The sequence below is a fragment of the Cavia porcellus genome, unplaced genomic scaffold, assembly GCF_034190915.1.
Source record: "Cavia porcellus strain 051 isolate PalLab524CR breed Dunkin Hartley unplaced genomic scaffold, mCavPor4.1 scaffold_20, whole genome shotgun sequence".
Lineage (NCBI taxonomy): Eukaryota > Metazoa > Chordata > Mammalia > Rodentia > Caviidae > Cavia > Cavia porcellus.
Window position 1 is genome coordinate 1,459,367 of NW_026947503.1, and position 26,873 is coordinate 1,486,239.

The following is a 26,873-nucleotide window of genomic DNA, read 5'->3' on the forward strand; positions in this document are numbered from 1 at the left end:
TTGGTACACACAGCACTTCCCCACGGGCCGATACCCTCAGACACCCATCTGTTTTCTCCCAAGCCATGGAGTAACAGTGACAGCTGGCTCCTCTGTGGGTCCTAGACTTGACGTGCCTGAGGGGAAGGCCCACCAAGTAACTGCCAGAGGGAGAGGGTCGTCCTCATGCCTAATAAAAAACAGCACTGCCAGTCACTCTCATAATAGCAGAAAGTCACACACAGGAAATCAGCTGTGGGTCCGCCAATCTTTGGAAGGGACTGCATCTCCCAGGAGCAATGCTTAGAAGGCCCCTCACCCTGTCATCGGGAAGCGAGCAGCACTTGTAGGCCAATTTGTCACCCAGAGAACCAGCATTGGCTCCAAGCATGTGCCCCATCCAGACAGCTCTATGAACAAAGAGGCCATGTTCCAGGAATTGCCCCCAACCAGAACCATTCCAGCCTGTTGCCAGCAGGTTGTAAATCCAGAATTGGCAAGCACAGGGCTCAGTCAGACTCTGAGAGGCACCTGGGAGGTGGAGCTGGGTTTAGCCAGTTACTGGGAACACAGGCTCTGGCTGGGCTGGCCACGGGGGCACAGCTGTTGCAGACAAATGAGTAGGACTGTGGGGTACCTGATTCTCTCCAGCTCAAAAGATGACCTTAACAAAGGCCAGGGTTCACATGGCAAAGGTCAAATTCTAAGTTAGACTGATAATTTTCGAAGTTCATGATTTTAAAAAGTATAACTGGAAGGTTAAATTCATACACTGGGACTCTGATGCACAGGGGTTCTCAGCCAGGTTTCAGGCCCAACCCGTCTCTCACATATGGCAGCCCAAACTCCATAAAAACTCTCACTCAACTGCCCTGCGCACAGGAAAGTGCAACCCAAACATGGCTGTTCAGTAAATGTCTCATAGTGACAGCGACAGCTGGGGCTGGGGGAAGGCTGTGTGGGTGCCACACACTACCCCTCACCAGAGTGCCCTGCAGCCCACTCCTAACCACACAGCCTGCTGTCACACAGCCAATGTGGCCACACTGAGCCTCTCTGAGACATCAGCTTGTTGCCCTTAGCCAGCCACCCTGCACTGCCTGCCCAGGTACCGCAGCCAGGGCCAGCACTCCCTCCCTCCCTTTGTGTCGTGGTGAAAGGGGGAAGCGACCAGGGACCAACATTCAGGTAGGTGTCTTGGCCCTAGACCTAGCTCCCAGGCTGATCTTTGAGGTTGAGCGTCAAACAGGCCAGCACCCAGGGGAGGAAGATGGGGTGTGTGTGTCCTGCCACCTGCTACCAAAACACCCGTTCCTTGCACCGGGCTGGGGTGTCCCTGCTCCTGAGCTGAGGAACAGCACCCCCTTTCCACTCTCAGCCTGGCTGTTGAGGTGTCAGCTTGGGGCTAGAGCTGGGCGTGTGGTTGCTCAATAACTGCCCAGGATACCTGTGTGAGAGAAGTCCTTGTCTTAGAAGACACCAGGTACCCAGGACCTCCAGAGCCACCCTGGCCTTTCTTCCAAGAGCTCACACCCAAAGCCGAGCCTTCTTTAGATGACCCTGTCTCAGCCTTACGCTTCTGTCTCCCTGTCCTTATCCCCTATGGTGGCAGTGCTGTCACATGCAACCCATGTGACAGAGGGCTGCTAACAGCTTCAGTGACCAACTGAGGATCTAGTCACTCAGTACCGACCTGGAGGTACTTTTGAGATGAACCAGCCTAAAGCGCTGGCAAAGGACACCCACCCCGTCCCCCATGAAGAAATGCATTCTGCCAGCTCAGCCTTGAGATCTGGATGGAGAGCCTGGGAATTCAGACACTAAAGTACATATCTGTCTCCTGTAGCAGCTACAGAAGAGCACAGGCTGAATGTTTCGTGACTGTGCTGTGTCTAAACTGCATTTTTCACAGGAATCTGGAGCTGCATATGAAGATGACTGTTTCCTATTAGCGAGGAAATAGAAAGAACATGTTCTGCACAGGGGATCCGGCGGCGGGTCCCACCCTGTCTTCAGTGCTAGAGGGAGGGGAGGCACGGCAGGGGAACTGTGCAGAGACAGCCTTCTCCTCGGCTGGTGTGGGGCCTGATGCAATGTCTCCATCCTGCTGGGTGACGGCAGGTGGTACATCACAGGACCCCACTTCGATGCTATGTAACGGCACTTGGAAAAATACCACATTACCCCAGTGGTGAGTTTATATCTAAATTTATTACAGAAAGCAAAAGTGTGAAAAATTAACGCTGATCTTTAAGACCGGTCATCATCCACAGAGGCTGCTCTCACGGAGAAGGCGGGCCCTGGTATCTGTGCAGCCACATGCAGGGGGCACCACCGTGCAGGTCTGGCAGCCACACGTCAGCCTGAACCCTAAAGCCTTTGTGCTTCTCGGCCCCACTGCGTGGTGCCAACGGTGGTTATATACCTGCTATTCCATGGGCTGATCATGCAGCTGCAGGCTCAGTGGAGAACACAGCCTCAAGAAGCCTGCGTCCTGTGGCAGAAATCTCTTTCCAGGCTGGAACTGATGGCATCTCTAGGCCCACTTCAAGCCCGGCACAGACGCAAGCTTTAGTGGGAAGTTTCCAGAAATGTGATGGGGAGTCCTTTTCACGGGCCCCTCCCACAGCCCCTATGATGGTGGACTAAGGGCCAAAAAGCCTTCCAGAACATTGTTGGCCTCTGCTGGGGATCCAAGCCTGGGAGAGGGCCCTCCTACCGCCCCCAGGACCAGGCCGGTCTTCTTTGTCTTAAGCACTCAACCACTCTCATCAGAAAGCCCAAGTTCTTTTGGGTTGCCCTGGTGTCCCAGGTCCAGGGCTGGGGGCCTTGGCTCCACAGATCAACAATCTACTGTGCCCACTCAAGAGCAAGTGTGTACTGTGTTTCTGCCGGGGCTTGGCTGTGTGTACTGTTGGACAAATGGCTCTGTTCTTGCAGCTGCTTCCTGCCTAGACAGGCTGCAGGCCCCTGTGAAGTGACTCAGAGTGGGACTGGAGAAACAGCCGTTCTGCCCTGCATGGCCCGACCCGACGCTTCTCTTCCTGGAGTCCAGACTTCTCGCAGACCCTCTATCCCACTCCCATCTGAGGACTTAGGAAACATATTTTTCCCCAACAGGTGAATGGAGAGGAGACTGGAGAGGGTCCTGGAAGGGTCTGGCAGCAGAACCAAAGCCTCTGACTGTCTTCTTGCTCCAGACCCCAAGACCTTTACATAGATGGAAGGGTGGGTGGCCAGGGCCAGCTCCAGCAGGCTCCCCTACCACTAATGAGCAGGGCTTGGCCTCTTCTCACCTAGGCTTTGGAGGGTGGTAGCATGACTTCCCTAGACAAACTCAGGCTGTCCCAGGCACATGGCTATCATTGAAGATATGGTCTTATGTCTTTCATGAGCTCCTCTCCATGAGGAAAGGCGGCACAGGGCTGAGCTCTCCTGTGTAGCTCTGTGCTTCTCTCCCACTGGGCCTAAGGATGTAGACCTGTTGCCCATCATCACAGGAAGAGCACATGTGTATTTTGCTGGACCTCCATGCAGGCAAGTCTGTCTTCTATCTAAAGTGCCCTGGTTTGGGGGCCAGGCTCCATTAAGTGTTAGTACTTTGTGAATCCAAGTGGAAAAACAAGACAGCTCTCTGAATATGTGAGTGGTAAAACTGTCGTATCAGCAAAATTTTACTGATACCCACACCCCACCCACAGCTGGCAGAGTACCTCATGTTGATATGTGAAGAATAATGGAATCGATGGGTACAGAAAAGCACTACCCCATGGTGGATGCTATAATCATAGCACTCTGACAGGTTGATAGGGAAAGATCACAAATTCAAGTCCAGCCTGAGCAATTTAGCAAGATCTTATCTTAAAATAAAAAAGGATTGAAGATGTAGGCCCTAGGTTCAATGCTCAGTACCTCAAAAACAAAACAAAACAAAAACAAAAACAAACAAATAAAAATCTACCACCCAAAGCCACATAATATGGTAGAAAGCACTTTCATCTGTGCTTTAAAAGATGCTTCCCTAACTCATGCCTGCATATCTGTTAGGTGGCCACCACGCTAGGGGATGGCAGCCACTGTGACGAGAAGAAAGAAGTGCCCAGATCTGTCTCCCTCTCTTCTGACTAGACCCCCTGAGCTTGGCCTCCTACCTGATCATCAGTTCCCACAAGCCTCAGTTTCCTTAGCTGTAAGATCAAGATGCAGGCTCTGCCTAAAGATTGTGAGGATTAAAATATTCAGAACATGCATAACAAAGCAGCTGGCTGCCTATTCCAGATGGGAGCCTGCTGTGTCAATAGCAGCCTACTCCCCACTTCCCAAACTCCACCTCTGAAGGAGTTGAACAATCCTAGGGCTCAGCACAGATGATGCTGTGTCCCCAAAAACTTGCACTGAAGCTCCAGTCCCCAAGAGGACTCTATTTGGAGATGGGCTTTTAGGAGGCAGTTATGGTACATGCTGTGATGTAGGCGGCCTGTCTATAAGACCTGCTGTGCTCACAGACACCTCTCTGCTACGTGAGACCACAGCAAAAAGTGGACTCACTGCAGAGCCTGAACATGCTGGCACCTGGTCCTGGACCTACAGCCTCTAAGACTGAGGAATAAATACCTATTGTCTAGCTCAGGGTTGGGGGCCGAAGCTCCGCAGATCACAGACCTACTGTGCCCACTCAGGAGCAAGTTGCACCTTTTCTCTGCTGGGGGTTGGCTCTGTGTAATGCTGGACAAATAGTTCTGTCCTCACAGCTCCTTCCTGCTGGCCCAGGCCACAGGTCCCTGTAAAGTGACTCAGAGTGGGGCTGGAGAAACAGCCATTCTCACAGACCTTCTACCAGCTCAGCTATAGTGTACTGTTAGGACTCAGCAGATGTTACTGCAGGTCCCTTTCTTCATCTGCAGTGACATCTGGTCTCCAAGTAGAAGTGAATGCCCAGAGATGTGGTGCTTGCTGCCTGCTGGTGGCCTGTGTGTTGGGCATGATAAGGAATGATTGCATTGTAATCTTCCTTATCATTTATGCCCACATTTCAAGTGACCTCAAGCATCTCACCTTGAATTACTTTACTAAGTACATTCTGCAATACTGAATGAAAAGGAGTTTTGTTCAACGTCTAAACCTCAAGAAAATAAAGAACAGATTGTCCTCTGTCATGGCATAGCTTTAAAGCCCAGGCTTTGCCACCAATATGAATGACCATCAAAGGTGTCCTGGGGGCATGACTTTTAACTAAAGACAAAAGGAAAGTAGTGAGTGAGCTTCCTGAGCCCAGCCGCTGGCAGGCAAGGATACTCCTCTGCTCTCTGTCTGGAGTTCCATAAACTCTGCAGGGCTGAGGGGACTCACTGAGCAGCGAAGGGAAAGAATGCACCACCTATACACTGCCTGACACAGGGACACAAGGCTGCAAATCCAGGCTTTACTTCTTCTTGGTAATATGTCCTCGGTCTTTCATGCAGCGTGCCCCATAGCTTCACCAGATACACACATCAAAGATCTACGGACTAAAATGCAGCTCAGTCGTAGCTGACCACAATGGCTCATGCTCAATAAGCCAAGGACCAGCCTGAATGCTGCTATACATTGTCATTTAGTTAGTCCTAAGGGCTGGGGATTGCCAGTGTCTGTTTCAGAAGCATAAAAGCAGGCACACAGAGATTAGTTCCTTCACTAGAGCCTTAGATCAGAAGCAAGAGTGAGGACCCAACCCAGGTGGAAAATGAGGGGCAGGTTTGGTTGTCTGTGGGTGTCAGCCCCCAGCCACAGGTGTGCGTGAGCCCAGCTCTCCTGGAGGGCATGGTTAGGTGGAGATCTGACAATTACCAATTAGGCTGATGGCAGAAGATGGTCAAAACAGATCACACGGCCAAAAAATACATTGATTGAGTTTCACCCAATAACTGCCAATGCTGTACTTTGTGCTTTGAGAATATGACTCATCCTGGTGGATCTCATCCAAACAGCTGCAAACTCAGGGTCTACAGCAATGGTCAGAGGACGAGGCAAGGGCCTTGGCACTCTAAGCAGCTTGGGGCCCAGGCTTCTTTGGTGTCTGGCTCTCGCTGATTCATACTTTCATGTGTTTTTAGTGGCCTGTGGCCCTTAGATTTCTGCACAAAGCAGCCTTCCCATCCCCTTGCCTCAGTGGGCTGCTATGTGTCCTGACCACCTCCATGGGGAGCCCTCAGAGTGGCAGCCACACTCAGTTTCCTTGTTGGCCTTCTAGGCCAGGGCTCCCCATTCTCACGGTCTTCCTCTCAAGCCAGTTCAGCTGCCCGTGGTCACTCTATAATTTGGCCCATCTCTCCTGTCTAATTTCTTCAGGGGCAATCTTGTACTTGGGGGCCTTCCTGGTGTGAAAACATAGTGTCCAAGGAAGCTCACGGAAAGGCTGTACGTGTGTGAGGACGTTAAGATGTCTGCAGCTATTTTTGCCATGACTATTCAGAGAGGAGCCATCTCCACTTCTCCTTCCTCCTCCCCTTTAGGGTTGCCACCTGGAGTTCAGCAAGAGCAGGAAGTGGCCTTGGGAGGGCCAGGGCCCCACCACAGCTAAGAGTTAGAGTTAACCGTGCCTGGCTGAAAGTGCAGGAAGTCAGAAACAAAGACATCCTCCTCATTCGGAGTGTACCTGGGACTGGGGGAACGGCGCGTAGGTACACACGTCAACCGCTCTGTGCTTAACACACACTGCAGGGAGGAACGCTCCGGATCTCCAGGGCACCAGCCACACTCCTGAGCACACTGACCCCTGGTGAAGGCAGGAGCCAGTTGGCCCCTACCACTCACAGCATCAGGAATCCCCCATTCTCCTGCTGGCTTCTCCACAAGGACCTTATTTTACCTTTGGAAGAAGCATCAGGACACTGGAGTCCCCACATCCTTTGGCCACTTGGAGGTGGTCACATGTGGCTCACAGGCTAGAAACAGCAGTATGATCTGCTTTACTTGAATGGGGTGGGGCTGTGATGAGGAGAAGGCCTGGCTGAGCACAGGCAGGGAAGAGTCCAGGCTTCAGCGCCAGGAGCAGAGGAGCTGATGGCACCAGCACTCCTGGGGCCACATTTACAGGTGGCCTGTGGTTCACATCTACCATGCAGGGCCTCGGATGGACAGGAGGACATCTGAAGGTGACCTGGGAAATGTTGGCTTCACCAGGGCTGAGTGTGGCAGAGACAGGACCATCTCTGAAGCTTGAAGAGTGGGCTTAGCACTCAAGGCTGATGAGACTGGCAGCCATTATTCACAAGGGATCAGAGAGTGACTTTATTTCAGAGAACAGGATGGGCGGGCCAAGTCTGGGGGTACCACCCTGGCAGCTGTAGGAAGAGGCCCAGCCATGCACAGCCAACCTGTGCACCAGGGCGGCTGCAGCTCTCAGAGTGATGCCAAGAGGAACACTCACGAATCCATGCCAGGGTTCTCCCAGTGAGCGGCTGTCTGGGGCACAGACGGGCTCATTCCAAGCTCTAGCCCTCTCCCCAGGAGGGCAAGGGGCTGGGGGCCAAGGCTGGCACTGAGGACCCAAGGGGCTCAGCAGGATGCAAATCAAGAGGGGGTCTGGAGGTATTCTCAGTCACCCAAATCTCGACTGGTCCCTAAGGAAGCGGATTAACTTAGTCACTATGAAGCATGTATAGTTTGATGAAGATAATTACTTTCTGATTAAACTTCAAATGTGGTGGACTTGGCAGTGAAACGAACCAGGAAGCTCAGGGCAAAGGTAAATCCAAAATGACTGTCAAGGACCTGGGCTGCTCAGACTGTCTCAGATGGACAGGCTGCTGGCTGGAGGGAACACATCTCCCTCACATCTCCCACAGTGACCAAAGGGGGCTGAGCTTCCTGGAGGCACCTCACTCGGTGGCAGGAAGTTTCTGGTGGGGCCTGCACACTGTCCAGCTGGAGTTTTTGTATGTCAGAGGGAAAGGCCCACACTGACAGGTGGCAATGGAGCCCCTGGATGGGGCTGCTGTCTGGGACACAAAGGCAAGGACAAACCCTGGACTGGTGTCCAGGTGGGCTTTGCACACAGAAGCCTCTCTGCTGGATGATCACTGGGATTAGCCGGAACCCTGCAGGATCTAGGCCCTGTCCATGCTATTCAGAGCCTCTTCAGGTTACATCCTCTGGCATGACTGTTGTTTCTAGATTTAACACATAAACAAGAAAGCAGTAGATGCTATTTCCCTTTCCTCTCTCTCGAGGAAGAAACAGATTTTCAATCTGAGGTGATGTAATATGACCAGAAAGACAGCCCCCTTAGTAGCCACAAAGGAAATGAAGTTCTGTCCATCACGGAATTCAATCTCCAGATCCCAGCCTCTCTCAGCAGGGTTGGGGAGAGCTGGTGGGGAGGGGCTGGCCGTCCCAAGGTGGACAGGTCCCTGCTGGTCTTCACCTTGCCCGGCACACTAGCCAGTCACCTCTGCGGGGCTGCTGGCCCCTGGTGCCCAGAGGTAGGACTTACTGGGTGCTCAAGACAGGACAGTGCCTGCACCCACCAGCCGTGTGTCCAGACAGGGCGAGGTTGGGGAAGGCACCTCGGAAGCATTTCTAGTAACTAAAACAATTAGATGAAAGAGTAAACTTTAAAGATTCAACATCTGTCAGGATTTATTTTTTCATCTTAAACACCTATTTTGAGCTCATGACTTAGTTTTCTTTTTCTAAAGAGTGCTGGCCCTGGGCAATAGGCATCACCACCTCCCAGCCCCACTTGGTCCAGGGACCCAGGACACTCCCTAGCAGATACTCAGGCAGGTGTGGACAGTCATCCTCAAGTCCATGTGATCCACTCCTCTCTACCGGACTGCGTCCGCTCTAATTCTAACTGATGTGTCGGAATAGCAAGGCAGAGCCATGTTCCTTCCTGGCGGAGTGCCTCATGGCAGCTACTGGGCAGCTGACTTGACTAGAAGGACACCTTTCTCTCAGAAGATGAGATTTGGATACCGTGAGAAAAACCAGTGACAAAACAGAAACTCAGAAAGCCTTTCTGGGTGTGAGCGTGCCCTGCAGCCTCTTCCCTGCCTGCCTGGTGATTCTTCGTTACTGCACATGAGGGCTGTCTAACGGTGCCAGGCTGAGTACAGGGCTCTCCAAATGGCTGTGACCACTCTGCGCAAGGGTTCTCACATTCAAGGTTGACACCTGCTGCACACAGAGGGGAAAGAGAGCCAGACCATCCCAGGCCCATTCCAGGCCTGCTCTAAAGACGCCGGCCCACTGAGCCGCACGTGATGTCCACTGTGACAAGCCAGCTTCAAATGTGTGGGCAGGTGGGGTGGGAGGGTCAGGAAAACAGGTGGGTAACACAGGAGTTGCTGGTAGTGTTTGTTTGCTGCTGAGTCATCAGCAGATAGACACACAGAAGCCAGGCAGAGAGCTCCCCACCCTCAGCACGTCACATGGGCTCTCTGATTTCCAACATCCTCGCTCAGGAAGGGAAGCACCTGGAGAGATCTGTTCCAGAGCAGGAGCCTTCCCAGGGACTTGAAGGATGGGAGCTACCTGTCACAGCTGAGAAAAGGATCCTACCTTACATACAATTTTGAGGGAAAACTTACATATTTGTGTATGAAAATAAATTTCTCAGGTAAGATTTGAATGGATTTATTTGGTATTATGTGTACCACAACAGCACATTGATAATCTTAAGAATCTCCCCAAACACAGTGTCTGCTGGAATCACAGACATGAGGAACTGGAACTGGACACAAAGCCCATGTAGCAATACTCGTTTTCTAGAGGAAACACTAGAAACCTTACAACTAAGGTCTAAAAGGAAAAGGCAAGCAAGCCAAAAACAACTAGGGATCGGGCTGACACTCCCTGATTAAACACCCTTCTCCCGCCCCCGGCACAGCTCTCACCCACCGAGAACGAGAACGCATCTTTGGAACTTGGAGCTGCTACTTCTTCCTCAAGGAGCGCAGCATAGCCTAAGGGCTGCGTGGCAGGAACAGCCTCAGCAGAACTCTGAGCTGCAAATACATTAACATGAGAATGCGGGCACTGCAGAGCTCACCAGCCACAGTGGGGTCACGGCCTCCTCAGAGGCAGCCCCAAAACTGCAAAAGGCCTCAAGCACCGCAGGTGAGCGCCAGACAGAACACCGGACACAGGAGCTCCAGTTCTCCATCTGTTCGTTTATTTATTTTAAGACGCACATATTGACAGTAAGCCACGCACCAGCACGGAGCCATGCTGGGGATGCAACCCCTCGGCAGCCCAGGATTTCTCTAAAGGAGCTCGCAGTCTTGTGATGGGGACACAGTCAGGGCTGATGGTTGCCTTGGGTCCCCAAAGTACTGGAGGCAAATGTCCAGGACAGCAGGATGGAGGAGGCTTCCAGGACCAGATTGGGCCCCGAGCCCGAGTGAGCGGGGGAAGACCCGCACTGTGGGAAGGACGAGCCTCGCCGGGGTGGGAGGCAGGCAGAGTGGGATCCAGGAAGGCGTGGACAAGGAGTGTCGAAGGCCAAGGGTGCGGGACACACAGGTGGGAGTGCGGCTGGCAGAACTGGACAGTTGGCTACAGGGCAGGGTGTAGCCAGGAGGAGGCGGCCGTCCTTGCCTGCACAGGTCCCTTTGGTCCCTTTGGTCCCTTTCACCTATGACACAGCATGGCTGTGCTAAAACTCAGTGCTGTGTGAACGAACACGTGCAGGGACTGCAGTGGGAAGATACCAAATAAACAAAAAAACGAATGCCTGAGGTATTTCTACACTGTTCTAGAGAGTCATTGTTTCTTATAAGACCTAGAATTTCTTTAAAATACTCAATTTTTGGTCAACCATGCCTGAAGTTTAAGTAGGGCATAATTATTACAACATTTACAAAACTGGACTAAATATTTTCTTTTATAAGATATATTGTATATTATTCTAAGAGTGGACAGGATATTTTCTTTCATAAGATACACCGTACATAGTAAGAATGGACAGGATTTTAAGAATGGCCAGGAGATCCCACAAGCCCAAGGGGAGGAGCAGCGTGTGACATGGGTTGCTGACCAAGGACTACTCATGGTGTTTCTCGTAGCTCTTCAGAGACACCCTCATGAGCTTGTAACTCGGCAACCAAATCCTATTATTTAAATCTTGAAAGGCATTTCTATATATGCCCACTAAAAAGTTAATCCTAGTAGTTTACTACCAACTTGGACATTCTATGGTTTTCTTGTATCTCATGTACTACAAATGATTTTTACATTTAGAGAAAACAAAAACCTTCTAAAGAAATCTAGATTTTACTAAGATGACAATGTGGTTATGCAAAGAGTTTTTACTTTATAATTTACCTCTTACATTATATGAATCTTGTCAATTTTTAGGGGAAAAAAGAGACAATATAAAAAGGTTGTTAGCATAGCTAAGCTTACCCAAAATACAGTAAAATTTAGGAGGAAAGCAACATTGTGGCCTCTATATACATTCTGCTGCCAAGAAGTCTATCATGAGCCCACTCAGGAAGCCCCAAATGCTGTGGACATGCCTCTCTTTTCTACTGCTTTAGAGGGTGAAAAGGCAAGAAACGGTATTTTCTTTAAGAAAAAACACCCTGAAAGTTGAAAATGTAATTTTTTTAAAAGTGAACACAATCCATCCCCAACACATTTAAGGGATGGTTAGACTGAGCAAAAGGCACTTCTGCCTGAAAGCCGATGTCACAGGGAGGTGAGGCTGTTCAACCCGAAAGCAAGCTTCCCTGGGGACCATCTCCAGGCTTGTCCTTAGGCTGAACAGCAAGGTCTTATCCCTGAAGACGCCAGCACAGTAGCTGTAAATGTTTGCTTTCCACCTTACAGACCTATACACACCAAGACCGCCTCAGCTTCAAGTGCAAAGCAGCTGCACTCAGCTGCTGCAAGAAGTTAGCCAAATGACAAGTGATTATCCCAATATGCATCAATAATAAGAGAAAACAGTTCCAAGCCTTTGCTTTTCTGATGACTTGCTAACAAGTGGTCACACAGTTTAAATATACAACACAACCATGCTGTTTCACAGCAACATCATCTCGCAGCTTCTGCACCCATTAGAAAAAGCACCCCCTCGGCTCACTTTCAGTGCTTAAGGTCAGAAAGACAGCGTTACCATTGGCAGGAAGGTAGGTGAAATGCTGGTATTGGCTTCTCTTTCTCTTCCCATTGCAGACATAGAAACTGACTTGGACAGGGCTGGTGATTCTCTGGTTGCGGAAAGGTGGTATTTCAACCACTAGGGAATTCTATTGAGAAAACAGTAAAGAGGAAGCAGATGATTAGCATCTTACAAACTAAAATGCTCTGTAATAAAGCATCATATACAAATTCCTCTGCCAGGTTTCAACTGCCTACTAGATTTCTGCAAACAGCCATCTCTAGCTACCCAGAGCTCCTCTACACATAGCTTCTGCATGTGACACGTGCTCATGTGCTTGAGCTAGGCTTGGCCAGCATGTGTGTTCACTCACAGGCAAGAGGGCGACTTGACTCTGGCTCACCTAGGAGTCAGGAGACCTTCGTGGTACAGTGAGTCCACATGGCCCGAGACACAAGCTATGAACAGCAATGGCAGCCGTCTGCTTGAGAGCTGAGGTTGTCTGGCTGCCTCAGGTGGGAGAGGTCTTCAGAGGCCCCAAAGCATGTGCCTGGCCTAACACCTAAGGATTGGTGACATCACAATAAAAGCACCATACCTGCCTTGCTGCAGGAGGCATCTCACAGTGACACAGACACCTATTCAGGTGCCTGCAAAAAGTTGAGAAGAGGAGGTGCTTATGGGGGACGCTGTCTCTGGCGATAGAATCAGTGTGACACTGGCCATGATGCCCACATCAGAATCCCAGAAGCACTAAAACTGAGGAGGAAAGTCGTGCTCGCTCCAGGGTAGGGTTTGGTTAACGCACAGGCAGATGGAATGGGTCAGTTTATGGTGATTGTTGTTTCCCTTTTGTGTTCTCAATGAAAAAAATCAGCAATGTTTTTATGATAATCATGGCATCTCAAGGACAGATGTGAAAAGCAAGCCAGCAGAACTTGGTACCATGTGGGAAACCATGGCCGGGGATCAGAACACAGACCTGACTGGCCAAGCAGCTGAAGGAGGCAGGGCCTCAGTGAAGCTCCACTCTGGAATGCTGATGTCCCAGGTGGCCCACCACTGTGCAGGAGGCACCTAATTTCCGAGAATATTTCAAATCTATAGTTTCTGCATTTTTAATCATGAGATTCTGGTTTATCAAGTAAGGAAAAGAGATGTAAGAAAAATCCACTGTATCACTGCTTTTGTTAAACTAATTAGCTGCTGCAAGCGCTAATTATAATTAGCAAGTGCTGTTACAATTGTAGCAAATCAATTGTGCAAAATTGACTGAATCACACTAATAATAAATTACACAAGTTAGAAGCAAAGACTAAAGAACCGAAAACTAAGGTTCAACCTCTTCTATGTACGATGAAGAAACTGAGGCCATGAGCCTTACTACCAAGGACGGGCGGGTGCCAGCATCCAGCTTCAGGGCCTCTAGGGGTCCCTTCTCCTGGGATCACACTTGTCCTGAGCAATCTGATTTGCTTGTTTTACTAGAAGTAACAAAGAAGCACACAGGTACCAATCTACTCAAGTGCTCTGTCTTCTGATCAGAATCACCCTGGGGCGATGGAGCTGAGGAGCAGGAAGTGTGGCTTTGCCCATGCACCGGCTACCTCTCAAGGCTGTCCTCCGCCCCTGGTTTCTGCCCTGCTGCTGCAGTCTGAGGGGGAGCTCTGCAGCCGGAATCTGCTTGCCCACTGCCCGGGGTGGTTTGAGGACTCAGTCTCACCACAGGGCACACTGCAGCAGTGCCAATGGCAGTCCACAGAGCGACACAGCGTTCATCACGGAGCAAGAAGCAAAGAGAAGAACAAGAAAGGAAACATCTTGCAGACGCTCTGCCTCCTGGGCTCACATTTTGATGGGGTCATCGACTGATGCACTCCCTCAATAGAGAAATTTCAGGACAAAAATACTGCCTCTGGGGTATGCTGAGGTTAAATACACAGAGGAGGAACAGAGAAAACATGAGAAGGAGATGAAGTGATGGGGAATCCTGTCAATGTGGAGAAAAGGGGGTTTCAAATGGCACCAACACATTCATGTGACTTGCTTTAACATATACCGGCAGCCAGCATTTCTGGAAAGTCTTCTCAGGTGAACCCGGAAGAGCGACAGAGGCAGTGCTATGAGTGGACAACAGGCTCCAGAGGAGCCTGAACACCACCAAGGATGAGTTACCCCAAGAAACAGGCTGCAGCCCTTGGGAAAGCAGGCTGACGCTGCAGCATAAAAGATGCCTTTTCTGACAGAGATAGCTTCAAGGAGGGAAGTGGGCTAAACCTGCAGCAAACATGCCCTTTAAGGGCTACTCCTCTCTCCCACCAGCAAGAGTCCTTCAAGGGCTCTGCACTGCCTCCAGCTGACTGGGCCTTCTTGCATGATTCTAGGGGCCCGTGTGTCTAGGTGGGCCAAGAAAAAGTCCTTAGCCCAGAAGACGCTTCCGGACCACACCCTCAGAGTGCGCACAGCAGCTTCACGTATGTTCACTTGCTGGGCCACTCAGACACTGTGACGGTGGTCAGAGGAGTGAGTGAGGGGCAACTACACAATTCCTCAAAAAACTGTTTTCTAGTCATGATGTACTTTATGTTTTTCATGGCGAGGCAGAATCCACACAGAAAACTCAACAGCAGATACTAATTCAATGATATTAACAATTGATTTAAACAGCAATGGTCTAAGTCACTAATTAAAAAGACAGTGTAGAGTAAAAAATGCAGAGCTTTGGATCAGACAACAAGCCCCAGCCTGTGTTGTCAAAGACACCTACTTCTGTTTAGAGATGCAGATTGGAAGTGCAGAGCTGGAGGCGGATCTACCATGCTGCATTAATTTTGCACAGAAATGATTAAATGATCAAAGAACAATCATTTCTCTTAGGTACCTCCAATGAGCGAAGGGTACCAAGAAACCATGAAGGTAAAGAAGGCCTGTGGGTAGAGCCTGTGCCTTGGGTAGGCTAGGGACACGAGCCACAGATCAAGCCACACTTGCCATGACTTTTGGCACATGCACATCCACTGGTTCCCTGGAAAATCCAAAAAGCAAATGGAGCAATCTGGTAAATCTGACTTCAAATCAGCAAAGCAGCTAGGATGTTTTCTAGAGAGGGCAGTGTTAAGTCCCTGCCAAGGATGCTGGTGAAACCCTGCTTCCGGGTGGCACAGTGCATCTGGGCAGGTGCAGGCACACACTTGGGAAGGCCTGGAATACTGTGCAGGGCAACAACTGTGGCAAGGGGACCAGGACCCTGATAAGAGGCACAAGTGCTCCTGCCATGCACCCCTCTGGGGATGGTCAGGGCCTGGCACATGCCATTCAGGTGGTGGCTTTCTGCTGTCTTGAAGAGAGATGAGACCTCACGCCAAGCCCAATCTGTTGTCTTCCAGGCCATGCTACCACTGTCCTGATTCTCTTCTGCGGTTATTTTGCATCATAATAGTGCTGATTTCAGCAGGTGTTTCATGATTGTTGTGTTACTTGTTCTATTATTATTTATGAATTATTTCGTTTAAAGAAACAAGAAAACCACTCCACTCAGGTGCTCATTTTGCCGGTCTGAAGGATACTTACTGGCTTGCATAGGTCTCTGTCCGTCTTTGCCTCCATCTCCCAGACATGGTGGCCATCTAGAAGAAAGGGCAGGAAGAAGTTGTCACTGTGGTAGGTAGCCTGTCCCTCAGTCCTCCAGATGACTTAGGGCCCAGCACAGAGGGAAGAGGCTAAACAGGAGAGTGCATCCCAGTCTGGGGCTGTGGTCGAGGGCAACAGCCTGGGGACTCTGGGACAGCTAACCCTCACAGTCAGGGGGCTTGGAGCATGCAGTGGCCTGGCACAGAAGGCTGGGAAACAGGAACTCCAAGTGGCTGTGCCCACAGCTCCTTCCAACCTTGGCCTTCAGGAGCAGCTATACAGCAAGCCTGTGCTCAGCAATCCTCTCTATACCCAGGTTCACAAGAATCACGCCAATCCAATGCTAGTCACAAAGGGGTCTCCACATATCACCCTGCTCTGAACAGAGAATGCCAAGGAGAAATAAGGAGCTCAGCAGAAAGCCCACGGGGCTCAGACCCCGCCCAGCTCTACCACCCGCCTCACCCCACCTGCTTCTTGGACGTTTTGGGAACAGAAGGTGGAGCTTGAGAGGCCCTTGCCTCTGCTCGGAGGAGCTACTGGGGAAATAAGAAAAGCTTTTCTTTGACTACTTCTGCCACATCAGGACGCAGCAATGCAAAACACATGGTATTTTTAACCTTAGCCCAGTGGCAGTTTGCATGTTTAAAAAAAATAAAAAGGCTACCGGCAGCACAGTGAAAGAACTTATTGTTCTCAGCTGGTGGCCAGCATGGCCCCGTCACTCAGGGGATGGGACATCTGCCACTCACAAACTCACTGACTCCAACCCTTAGACTGCACACTCTCTGGGGACCATTTGGGCAGTCACTGTGAGATTCTTCTCCTCAGCTTCTGAAACTCCAAAATGAACAATTATAGATCATGAACTTTAACTACTTAAACTCCATTTTCATAGAAAAAAAATGCATTTGATACAAACCTACATTATTGATAAATCAGACAATCTCCTTCTCTGTCTGTGCTGCATGTGTAGAGGGTAGAGTGGAAATATGAATCACCTAGCTGTGCCAGGGCCACACCAGCTTCCAGGATGCCCAAGGCCCAGAACAAACCATTTACCAGACAAACACAGCTAGTACAGACCAGCACTCAGCCCCTTCTTGGAAAACAGCAGGAAACTAAAAATACACAGCTACTCCTAAAGCAGCAGTTTTACAACACAGGCAGCTCCTGGGCTCTGGCAGCGGAGGGATGTTGGCAAAGAAACACGATCACCCCTAGCCACATGTGCTGATGTGTCACGTCAGGCCCATGACATGTTTCCCGTGCATCCCCTCCCTTTCCTGGCTCCTCCTTTTTGACCCAGATGCCCCCTCACACTCTGTTTATCAAAGAGAAAGCCACCCCTCATAAAGCAAAGACACTGTTTCTGTGCTATCCTGAAACCACCTCTGAAGTCCTCTTCCCACAAGGTCCTCTCTGCCTCCTGCACACTGGCTGCACCAGCCACTGTGCAACCTCTGCTGAGCTAAGAGCTGTGACTGCCATGACATGTCACTGAGAAGCTGTCCTGAGAAGGTGCAGGTGTTTGCTGGAGGAGAAGCAGACAGTGCATGCACTGGGGAAGAGAGAAGGAAACTGAATCGGTCCATGGTGGGGACAACCCATTTCACAAAGCCCTAGGAGAGGATGCTGCGGCCCCATCACCTCCTGGGAAAGACACAGACTCCTTGTCACTCAGCCTCTTGCAGCACAGCTGCCTCTCACAGTGGCGTGCTTTGTAGGTTCAAGTCACAAGCTGGAAATTAATTGCAACACAGGGGTGGAGGTGGTTATGCAGGAGAAACCAATTCCCTTTCCCCCTGAGCCACATGGCCTATGGGGGATGGGGCACTCCTTGCTGGAGTCCCCTCAAGGGACCCTACATGAGCTGTCTCACTGCCCAGCACCTGCCTGGCCTACCACTCACCACCAACAGAAGGACATCACGCCATCCACACTTCCCAAGCTGCACCAGCATCAATCACACATAATATGTGGTTTCCCACTAAAAGTTGGGCTTGGAATCACCGAAAGGGGTGTGCCACATTCAAATGTTTGTGCCTGGGGTTTTCTCTGGCTTTCCTGCCTGCGTGGGAGGGAGGTGGAAAGATTCTCCTCTCTGCAGCTATCACACAGGTGCGAAGGGTGAACGCTGGCTCTTCAGGGACTGACTGTGGTCTTTTAAAGGCAAGTACATATTTATGATTGGAAATGCACATAAAGCAGTTATTCCAAGCATAGACAAGGGCAGAGGTCGGGCAGAGCTACTGATCAGCAGGCAGACTTTCAGGAGCTTTTAGATGAGTTCCCATCTTCAGATCTCCACCGTGTTCTCAGGGAGGGTGGCCCTGCTCTCCCAGGACAACTGCATACTTCAGATCCACCGATGGCATCCTCTGCAAAGTGCCCACACCAGGGAAGGCCAGCTACATGGCTGCTCAAATGCCAACTTCTGCCAGGAGGGAGGTGGTCACTCTGAAAGGGCCTTTGTTCTGTCTTATCAGGAGCTCCCTGCTCTCAGTAGGAAACACTGCCCGAGTCCAGAAGTAAAAATATTCCAAATCATTAGGGAATTCCCTACAGTGTGAGTCATCAGAAAGGCTTCCCCACCACACCCACTGAAGGTTTCCACACAGCCTAGCCTGCAGGGTTGGGGCAGCTCTGCAGGCTGCCGGACGCTGCTGCCACAGGCTCACAGGGCCAATCACACCAGGGCTGTGGGCTGAGCCACTGTTTCCACAGAGGAAGCAGCTGAGAGTTTACTCAGGAGTTGAAGGCTTTCCTGAAACAGTCTCCTAGAACCCTCCCAGGGCGGGCAGGAAGCTTCATCCTGGAGCTGCCTCCGTTGCTCTGGCCTCAGGGCTGGGGCACAATCCAAACATCCCCACTTTGCTAGGGACCAGGACAAAACAATGAGGTGCACAGATCCAAAAGAATCCTCGACAAGGACAGGCGTGCCTATTCTGGCCCTCCACAGACTGACAGTGAGACTCGGCAGCTCTCAGCCTGAAAATGCCTGTCCCTCCTGGTCTGTGTGCCTGCCCGGGTGGGTGGCCTCGCCCTCCTCAGCAAGACTCCAGACCAAAAAGAAGATTCGCCAGATACTTTGGAAATCAGCCTCGAAGTGGAATCACCACGGAGCACAGCAATCCCAACCCTAGGTGCGTGCCCAGTAGGGCAGACACAGATATCTGCACGGAAACTTGCTCACTTGCTCACGGCAGCTGCACTCAGGACAACCACCAATGGTCCACAGTGTCCACCAACTGACCCATGGACAGACAGACCATGGTGGTGGAGTACTGTTTATTACTCAGCCACAGAAAGACACAAGGTACTGACAATCGCTGCTACAGCATGAGGCCTGAAAACATCCTGAAGAAGCCACACTGTCTGATTCCCCGATGCGAGAGAACCTGAAAGCCAAATCCACAGACATAGAAAGTAGAATGGCTGCCTGGGCCGGGGGTGGGAAGGGAGAAGGCCAGGCAACAGCCTTGTCACTCTGCTTCCTGCTGCTATAATAGAATACATGAAGCTGGGGGGGTTACAGCATCCCTTGGGCCCTTGAGAGGGCCGGACCACAGAGCAGAGTGTGGAGACCACAGTAGCCAGCAGGAAGCCAGCTAGTCGGCCCCACACTCACTCCTGACAACACCTCATCCACTGGCCACCTGGCATCCTCCAGAGCCACCCTCACCTCTCCTAGGGCAATGCCCCAGCAGCCCAGTCATCTGCCGCAAGTCTTAGCTACCTCTCGTGTGGCCACTCTGAGGACTCTGCCTGCAGCACATGATCCTCAGGTGACAGTACAAGTGCTGCTGACTGGTAAGAGGATTCTTCTGGACAGACAGAAACCTCCTGCACGTGTAACTGTGCCAAAACCACAAAACTGTACACTCAGAGGGAACTGAATGGCATGTGGACTACAGATCGCTAAAACTGATGTGAGAAAGTCATCACTCGACATAATCATGAATGATACTGTGCTAAAACACCTAAGGAGTCCTAGAGCTCTTGCAGGGGACATTGAGGCCTGGCCCTTCATCTGTGGGAAGTGTACTTCTGTACTGAAAGAGGGTAGGACACAGGCTACTGTACCAACCTCAGCTCCAGCAAGGCTGATCCCTTGCCAGTGGTATCCAGGGCAGGAAACTGCTGTCAGAGCGGGCCCCTGGGTCAAGCCCACTGTCCAGAGACCCCAGGGGTGGGAAGGCAGGTGAGAAATAGTGGCTCTATCATCACACACAGAGACGGTGCAAGGCAGGCTCCTAACAGCCACTAGTCCTGCTTGCAGGAGTCCCCAGGTCAAGCCAACTGCCACCAGCCATTCTCCAGCCATGATCATCACATCCCAAGGGAGGGGTTCCCATGATACCTACAAGGGTCAAGCAGAGGTCAACAACTCTGCAGACCAATAACCAGTCTCCACTGCGCCCAGACCACACTCCACTGCTTGGACTCTGTCTTCAAGTTTGGCCAGAACACTGGGAAAGTCCAGTGCCTCCGAGAAGTCTGGGTTTACAAGTGGAATCCCCAGGGTCTGGGCTGTGATAGAAATAATGAGGGGGCTCTGCTGACAGCAGCCTGCCACCACACAGCACGGAGGGACTCATCATAGTGGATCTTCTCTAGGTTGTCACTGTCTACCCAGTCTATAAGGAGGACCACAGCAACTCTGGCAAAGAAGGTCTTCTGCAGGGAGGACTGTCCTGTGCACAGCATTACTCTCTTGTGTGAGCCAGCTAGTGGCGACTTGGCTATGGGATCCAGTTAGGAGAGTGCACAGTGCCCTAAGGGCAGTCACACAAACCCCACCCCACGAGGTCAGCACTGTAGTATTTTTATGTCTGTGACGGAGGCTGGCACACGTGTGCAGCTGATGACATGCTGTCCCTGGAAACAGATGCTGCCCCTCCCAATCTTTCCCTTTCCCATCGCTGATGGCCAGGGAAGTGGAAAGAAGAAGGTATTTTCCTACAGGCTGGCTCCAGACAGCCACATGGCACCTGGTGAACCACCAAACCCCCCATGTCTGACCCTGGGAAACTTCCAGAAATCCTCGAGGAAGCAGGTGACCAGCAGATGCCTCAGTGGCTGAGTAGCCTGATGGAGGAACAACCAGGGCGGGCAGTGGGCAGGCTGCGGACTGGACTGGTGCTGACTGTCCACCATGTGGCTTCAGCTCCACCACCAGAGCATGTGAAATTTGACTGGTGCTGTCTGTTTGCCGCAGCTGTGACTGCCACACAGTGGAAAGAGGTGCACAGGAATCAGGGGATGGAAGGCTCCCTGTGGCATGAGAGTGGGCAACAAGCAGCTGGTACTCCACAAGGTGCCTAGAAGCAGCTCCGCTGCATAGGTACTCACACATATGCGCACACACACATACACACAGTCTACAGAGAGATGCACGCGCACACACAGATGCACGCTCGCACACATCACACATACTAGAAACATGCACACACATATACATGCCTACATGGAAGCACACACATATCACAGTACAGTGACACACCTGTATTCACACATATACACATGCGGACATATATATCACAGTGACACATTCACCCGTGTACATGTGAACACACATACATCCATTGAGACACATGCTACACCAACCCACACTTTCACTGTCATACACATGCAGCCCCACTCACACACACACACACACACACACACTCTCCCAAGCTGGTTCTCAGGTCTCACAAATGCGGGCTGCCCTGCCTTCTCTGTCACATAGCAGTGTGCTTGGACACAGGCTGTATAGAAAGGTACATAGTTTTAATAAGGAAAAAGTAAACAAAGGCTCTGTGCTGTGTCTGTGTTCTTTGAGATTTGCAGCTGTTCTCTAAACGTGGCTTGGAGGAGGCACTGACCCAGGGAGCGCTCATTCTTGTGAAACGTGTGTTGTCACAATGAACAAACATGGCAAGATCCTGTGAAGCCAGTTCACAAGGCTCAGTGGGAGGCAAAGATCCTGGACCCTCTGCAAGACCTAGGCACCCTCCTTGGGGCTGCCCCTTCTCCCCCAGGGCATCAGCCTCCAGGACCTTTGGGAGAGTCCTCGGAGGACAAAGGGGCTTTTTCACCACCTGAAGCCAATGGGATGTCCCTTGGTCCCATGGTGGGACCCCATGGCGCCTCCACCCCACTCACAAGTACACTGGGGAAATCTACACTGCTTTTCCATGCTGAGGGTGATGGTCATGTTTGGATCACCACCAGGCCCAAGATGGCTAAGGACAGTCACAGGCGGCATTCAGATGCTCCACACTGTTCTTCAAGTGTCTTGCTTGCATGGCCAGCACCATCGGAGGGGTGTGCGGAAGGCAGTAAGATGCTACACACCATACTTCAACGCCACTGTGTCCTTTGTGGGCTCACCTCCTGCTACTCTTCCTCTCTCCCACACCAAGGCCTGCCCAAGGGACAGAGGACACACTTGGCCCGGGAAAAGCAGCCGCACACACCTCAGGGGGCAGTGTGGGCCAGGTCTGCATCAGGGAGGACATCAAGAAACAGGGATGCAGGGAGCAGCTGTGGAGGGGAAGGGACAGGCAGGCCAGGCTGCAATCTGTGTACGAGGGGCTGGGGCCAACATCTATCTGTGTTGGATTCTGGGAGTAGGGTCAGGCTGTACTGAGTTTGGAGCCTTAGTTGGGGCTCTGAAGAAAGGATAAAGAAGCTTACACATGGAGGTGGGCTAGTTTGGGGCACCTCCTGCACGCCTCCTGCGTGTCCACTTCTGAGAGACATCCCCAGATCTGGTGCAAGGCGGCTGTTCAGCTGTGAGCCTGAGCAGGAGAAAGTCATGTCCCTGCTCCCCTGTCCTCGAGGCCCTCTGCCCACCCCATCTGACCTCAGACCTCATGGGAGCCTTCTGGGGAGGCAGGATCCAAGGCAAGAAAAGCCTTGGCCACATGATGACCACCGGCTGGACCAGCCCACTGCACAGTCGCCAAGAGCAGTGACTGTGGCCTGAACCCCTAGACCTGGAGTGCTTTCATACAGCAACAGAAACCAAAGCAGGCTTTATTCCTGTTTTTATAAAACTTTGACAGAATAGATATCTGCAACTTTACAAAGAGGAGCCACATTTAACACTGTCCTCCAGAACTGGGTGGGGCTTAAGACATCACGAACTCACACACTGGCACATTCTGTTCTCCTGGCATTAGTGTGCTCTGCATATCTGCATGCATGCACAAGCATGTGCTCTGTCACACAAATCTGCACAGACACAGCCCTCTCCAGTAGAGGTGGCGGCACCGCGCCGTCACAAACCTTCAGAGCTGGGGTTGATGGGTCTCAGAGGCCATCAGGGGTTCTGGCACCCAAGGGAGTGACTGCTCTCAAGTCTCACCCTGCCAGTGTGACTTTCTGGACAAACATTTTTCTACCAACTTTCATCATTGGAAAACATCATCTGACACAGAAGCACAGATCCTTAGCTCAAGCCCTTTAAAGATAGACTTCAATTCACAATGTAATCATACAATCCTGTAAGACCTAGGGAGAGACACAACATCTCTCGAAAGCTTTGTGATAGACTGCTAGGGCTCTGCTCACTGCTCCCAACCCAGGCCCTCCAATGGCTGCTGGAGTGTCCCAATGGGCCTGGCTAATGTCCATGGTGTCCACAGAAGGGACTAGCATCCAGAGCCGTAAGGGTGACTGTCCCTATTGTTGGACACAGTAGCAAGGGTGAGTACCGGTGGAGCTCTGCTCTCACCCTTGAAGGCCAGGAACCAGCTCCCAAGACCCCATGCCCAGGTACCAGGGAAACAGGAGGGCTAGGGCATTCTTTGTCATTCAGAAAAGGTCACTTACCAGCCCAAGGCTGACTTACATCCTGAGCAGTCCCAAGCATCCAACACAACAGTACTGATACATCCACCACGACCCCTGTCTCAGTACAGGTAGGGAAGCGGGGAACCAAGGACAGCCCCTGTGGCTGAAGCCAGCTCCTCCTGCCAGTGTGCCGGCTTCTTCCACAAGTGTCACTTGGCTCACATCTCAGCCCCTGTGAGCAGCGATCTGGATGCCTTGTCAGAAGACAAGAGGACAACTGTGCTTTTAGTTCAGGTTTAGTAGTTTCTCAAAAAACAAGAACACTCAAGCTTGCCACCAAGGTGAAGATGTAGGATATGGAGTCACAGTCACATGCCCCAGTGCATGGGACAGTGAGGAAACTGAATTTAAGGGAAGAAGATCACATAAACACTAGTGCCCTTTTTTTGAAAACATACAATTTGAATGTACATATGGGTATCGACTACTGAAACAGAAATACCAAATTTCAAATACTGTCTAGGTAAATAACTGCAGCAGTCCCAAGTTTGTGAGATCAAGGAACAATCCAAATGTGCTCATTCAGTGCACTCCTTCTGTGGGTCAGAGGTTCTGCAGACAGCAGGTTGAGGAAATAGCTGAATACCTTGTGGGCCACTGCGTTAGCCTGAGGTGCGGTTAGGGAACTCCCTCAGACAGCCACAGGAACTCAGAGTTACAGGTGGGAATCAACCAGTGAAGGCAAGAAGAGATCCCAGTGAGGAGGCAGGGGAAGCTGACAGTGGGAGCCCTGCACACCTAGCAGGCAGGTGGCCACACCTCACCAGGTGGGACTTTGCCTTGCCATGCTGTGCACAGCTGGAGGGTGCTGGCCACTACCAGGCAGAACTTGCAGTAACTGGGCTCTCTGCAAGTGAGGTCAGCAACATGTGAGAGGTGCCTCCCAGCCTCCCCAGCCCAAAGACCTGTAAACAGGCAAAGCAGTCAAGAAGCATCCAGATCCCGCACTGCTGAGCAGTGACAAGGTGCTGCAGCTCCACTCAGTTTGATCACAAACTGATACAGAGTGTCAGTGTCATCCATACTTGTTCCTCTCCCCGAAGCCTGGGACCAGACACAGAGCAAAGCGCCCTGCCTGACCCGTCCCTGAACACAGACACACATGAGACTCTGAAGGTTAAATTATTTCAGAATTAGTCTCCTTCAGAGAAGGGCATGGGCAATGCAAATTCTCCTTATCATTGCACTTAGCTGGGTTTTCTTTATAATTTAAAACATATTTTCCAATTATGTGCATGATTACATAGGCAAGCCAAGTTAAATGTGAAAGGCGTCTAAGACCGTGTTGATTGAAGTGCTTAAGTTTCCTCCAAACTGTACAAAATCAAGATCCCATTATGAAGGCTGAATGCCTCAGTGGTTTTCAGTGATTAGAATAAGTACGGGACTGGCCGCCTTCAAGAAAATTCCAGTTGGTAAATGTGAAAAGGGAAAAACACTACCAAACACTAGCCTTACATAGATCGCTGCTTTGTTGGCCCAACCTGGGAAGAGGCACGGCATCATGGGACGCCACTGCTGGGCAGAGGACAAGGGCTGTGCATGCCTGAGGTCCGGCTCAAGACAGGAGCCCAGTTCCAAAGATAACACTCTTTGAAACAGCAGGGTTGACATGGTGCAAGGAGACGCCCCTCGGGGCCACAGCAACATCCTCCTGTATCTGAGACACGCCTGCATGGTTTACCTTTCTGTCTTTGCAGCTAAGTACCAGTAAGCACAGGCTCTTTATGTCATCTCCAGCCCCTCTTATTAACACAGCCTCGCCCAGCATACATCCACACTTGGAGCCAGCAAGGTCCTCACCATGCTAGCACACTGTCTGGTTGAGGTGGCCAGAAATGAGACAGCCCCAGGAAAGCACTCCAAGTCCCAATCTTACCCATGGCACCAGAAACAACTGGAGTATTTCCAGGCTGAGCCAGGGTAAGAACAAGGTCTGCTGAAATCATGGGGAGGCCATGCTTCAGCACCTCCTCAGGACTCCTCAGGGTGATGTGGTCCTCTTGGGGCTTGTGGACACAGAGATCTCACACACACACACACACACACACACACACACACACACACACACGCACACGCACACATGCACACGGACACAGATCTGTGGCTCTGAGAGTCAATGGTGACAAGAACAGCAGCACCAGGCATCCAGCCACAGGTGCCGAGGTCAGCAGGCCTGCATGTCCACTCCTTCCTGCTACCCGCCGACTGCCAGTCCGAGTGGCTTCTTTGAGGAGGTGGGAGGGCTCTCCTTGAGGCCAGTGCAGCCCCAGGGGAACAGCTGGGAGGGAGGGCTGGCCTGGAAGCTGAGAGGTGCTGCCCAGGGCTCACTCCAGGCAGACCAGGAACCCACAACACAGCAAATAAACCCTTCAAACACTGCAGCTGCCCTTAACACTGACAGGTCCCGGAGGATGGACCGGAGGACTTGCAATGGCAAGAATCTGCTGGATAACTCAGATGCAGTGTGAAGAGCCAGTCTGCCACATGGGACTCAGGCCTGCCTGTCTCTCAACAACCAGAAGCCAATTCCCACCAGCAGGAAACTCAGATGACCAGTTTTAAAGAATGTACCTGGAGCCTTCTCCACAAAAATGACTTTGGAGTCCTGTAGAAAGTTATGGCCAGAGAGGACCATCTTCTTCCCACCAATGACTGGGTAGCTGTCTGTGCTCTGCTTCTCCACAAGGGGCAGTTCCTGGGCGGACCGCTGGGCTGCACAGGACAAGAAGAAGTCAGTGAGCCAAAGTCCTCCTGTATTCCCTGTCCAGAGAGAGCCAAGCTGAGGACATTGAAGATCCCCCAGCACTGCTTCCTGACATAATTGCCCAGAATCGAGGACCAACCAACCCTCAAACCCAGAATGCATCCTGCATTATACCAGATAATCTGCTTTAACTAAGCCTTAGGGGAACTGGAACCAACTCCCTATCATGACACATTGTATGGAAGCTGGAAGCAATGAGAATCCTGGTCCCAGGCTTCAGTGAGGGGGACGAGTATGGATGACACTAGACTGATGGCTCCCAGCGTGGGCTAGAGTCCCAACCGTGAGGATGCCTCACCACACAGAAGCACACGGAGACCCCAGGACAAGAGTAGCCAGGCCGTGGAAGGCAGTGCACAAGTGTTAGGCAGAGGCTAAGAGCAGGGAGAGAAGGGAACCCTGCAGGCAGTGAGGAGGGAGCCCTCTGGAGGGGACACTGCTCTCTGAGCAGAAGCGAGTGAGGTGAGTGATGTCCATGAGTACCTGCACCAGGTGCTCTCAGGGGACCCTGGGCAAGGTGGCCCCCTCACCAAGGTGAGACCAGGCCTCAGGGAGGCGAGGCAGCTC

At 51.4% G+C, this 26,873-nt stretch overlaps 1 protein-coding gene across 7 annotated transcripts in view; it reads right to left on the reverse strand.

Annotated features, from left to right (window-relative positions):
* Window positions 1-26,873, reverse strand: part of Nfatc1 (nuclear factor of activated T cells 1) — a 110,089-nt gene that overhangs the window by 36,510 nt on the left and 46,706 nt on the right. For all 7 annotated transcript variants that reach the window (XM_063231405.1, XM_063231406.1, XM_013145198.3 and 4 more), the window contains exons 6-8: window positions 26,114-26,254; window positions 15,638-15,693; window positions 12,083-12,215 (exon numbers count right to left, since the gene is read on the reverse strand). In XM_063231405.1, the coding sequence (XP_063087475.1) occupies window positions 12,083-12,215; window positions 15,638-15,693; window positions 26,114-26,254 (330 nt within the window). The remainder of the gene's footprint in view (window positions 1-12,082; window positions 12,216-15,637; window positions 15,694-26,113; window positions 26,255-26,873) is intronic.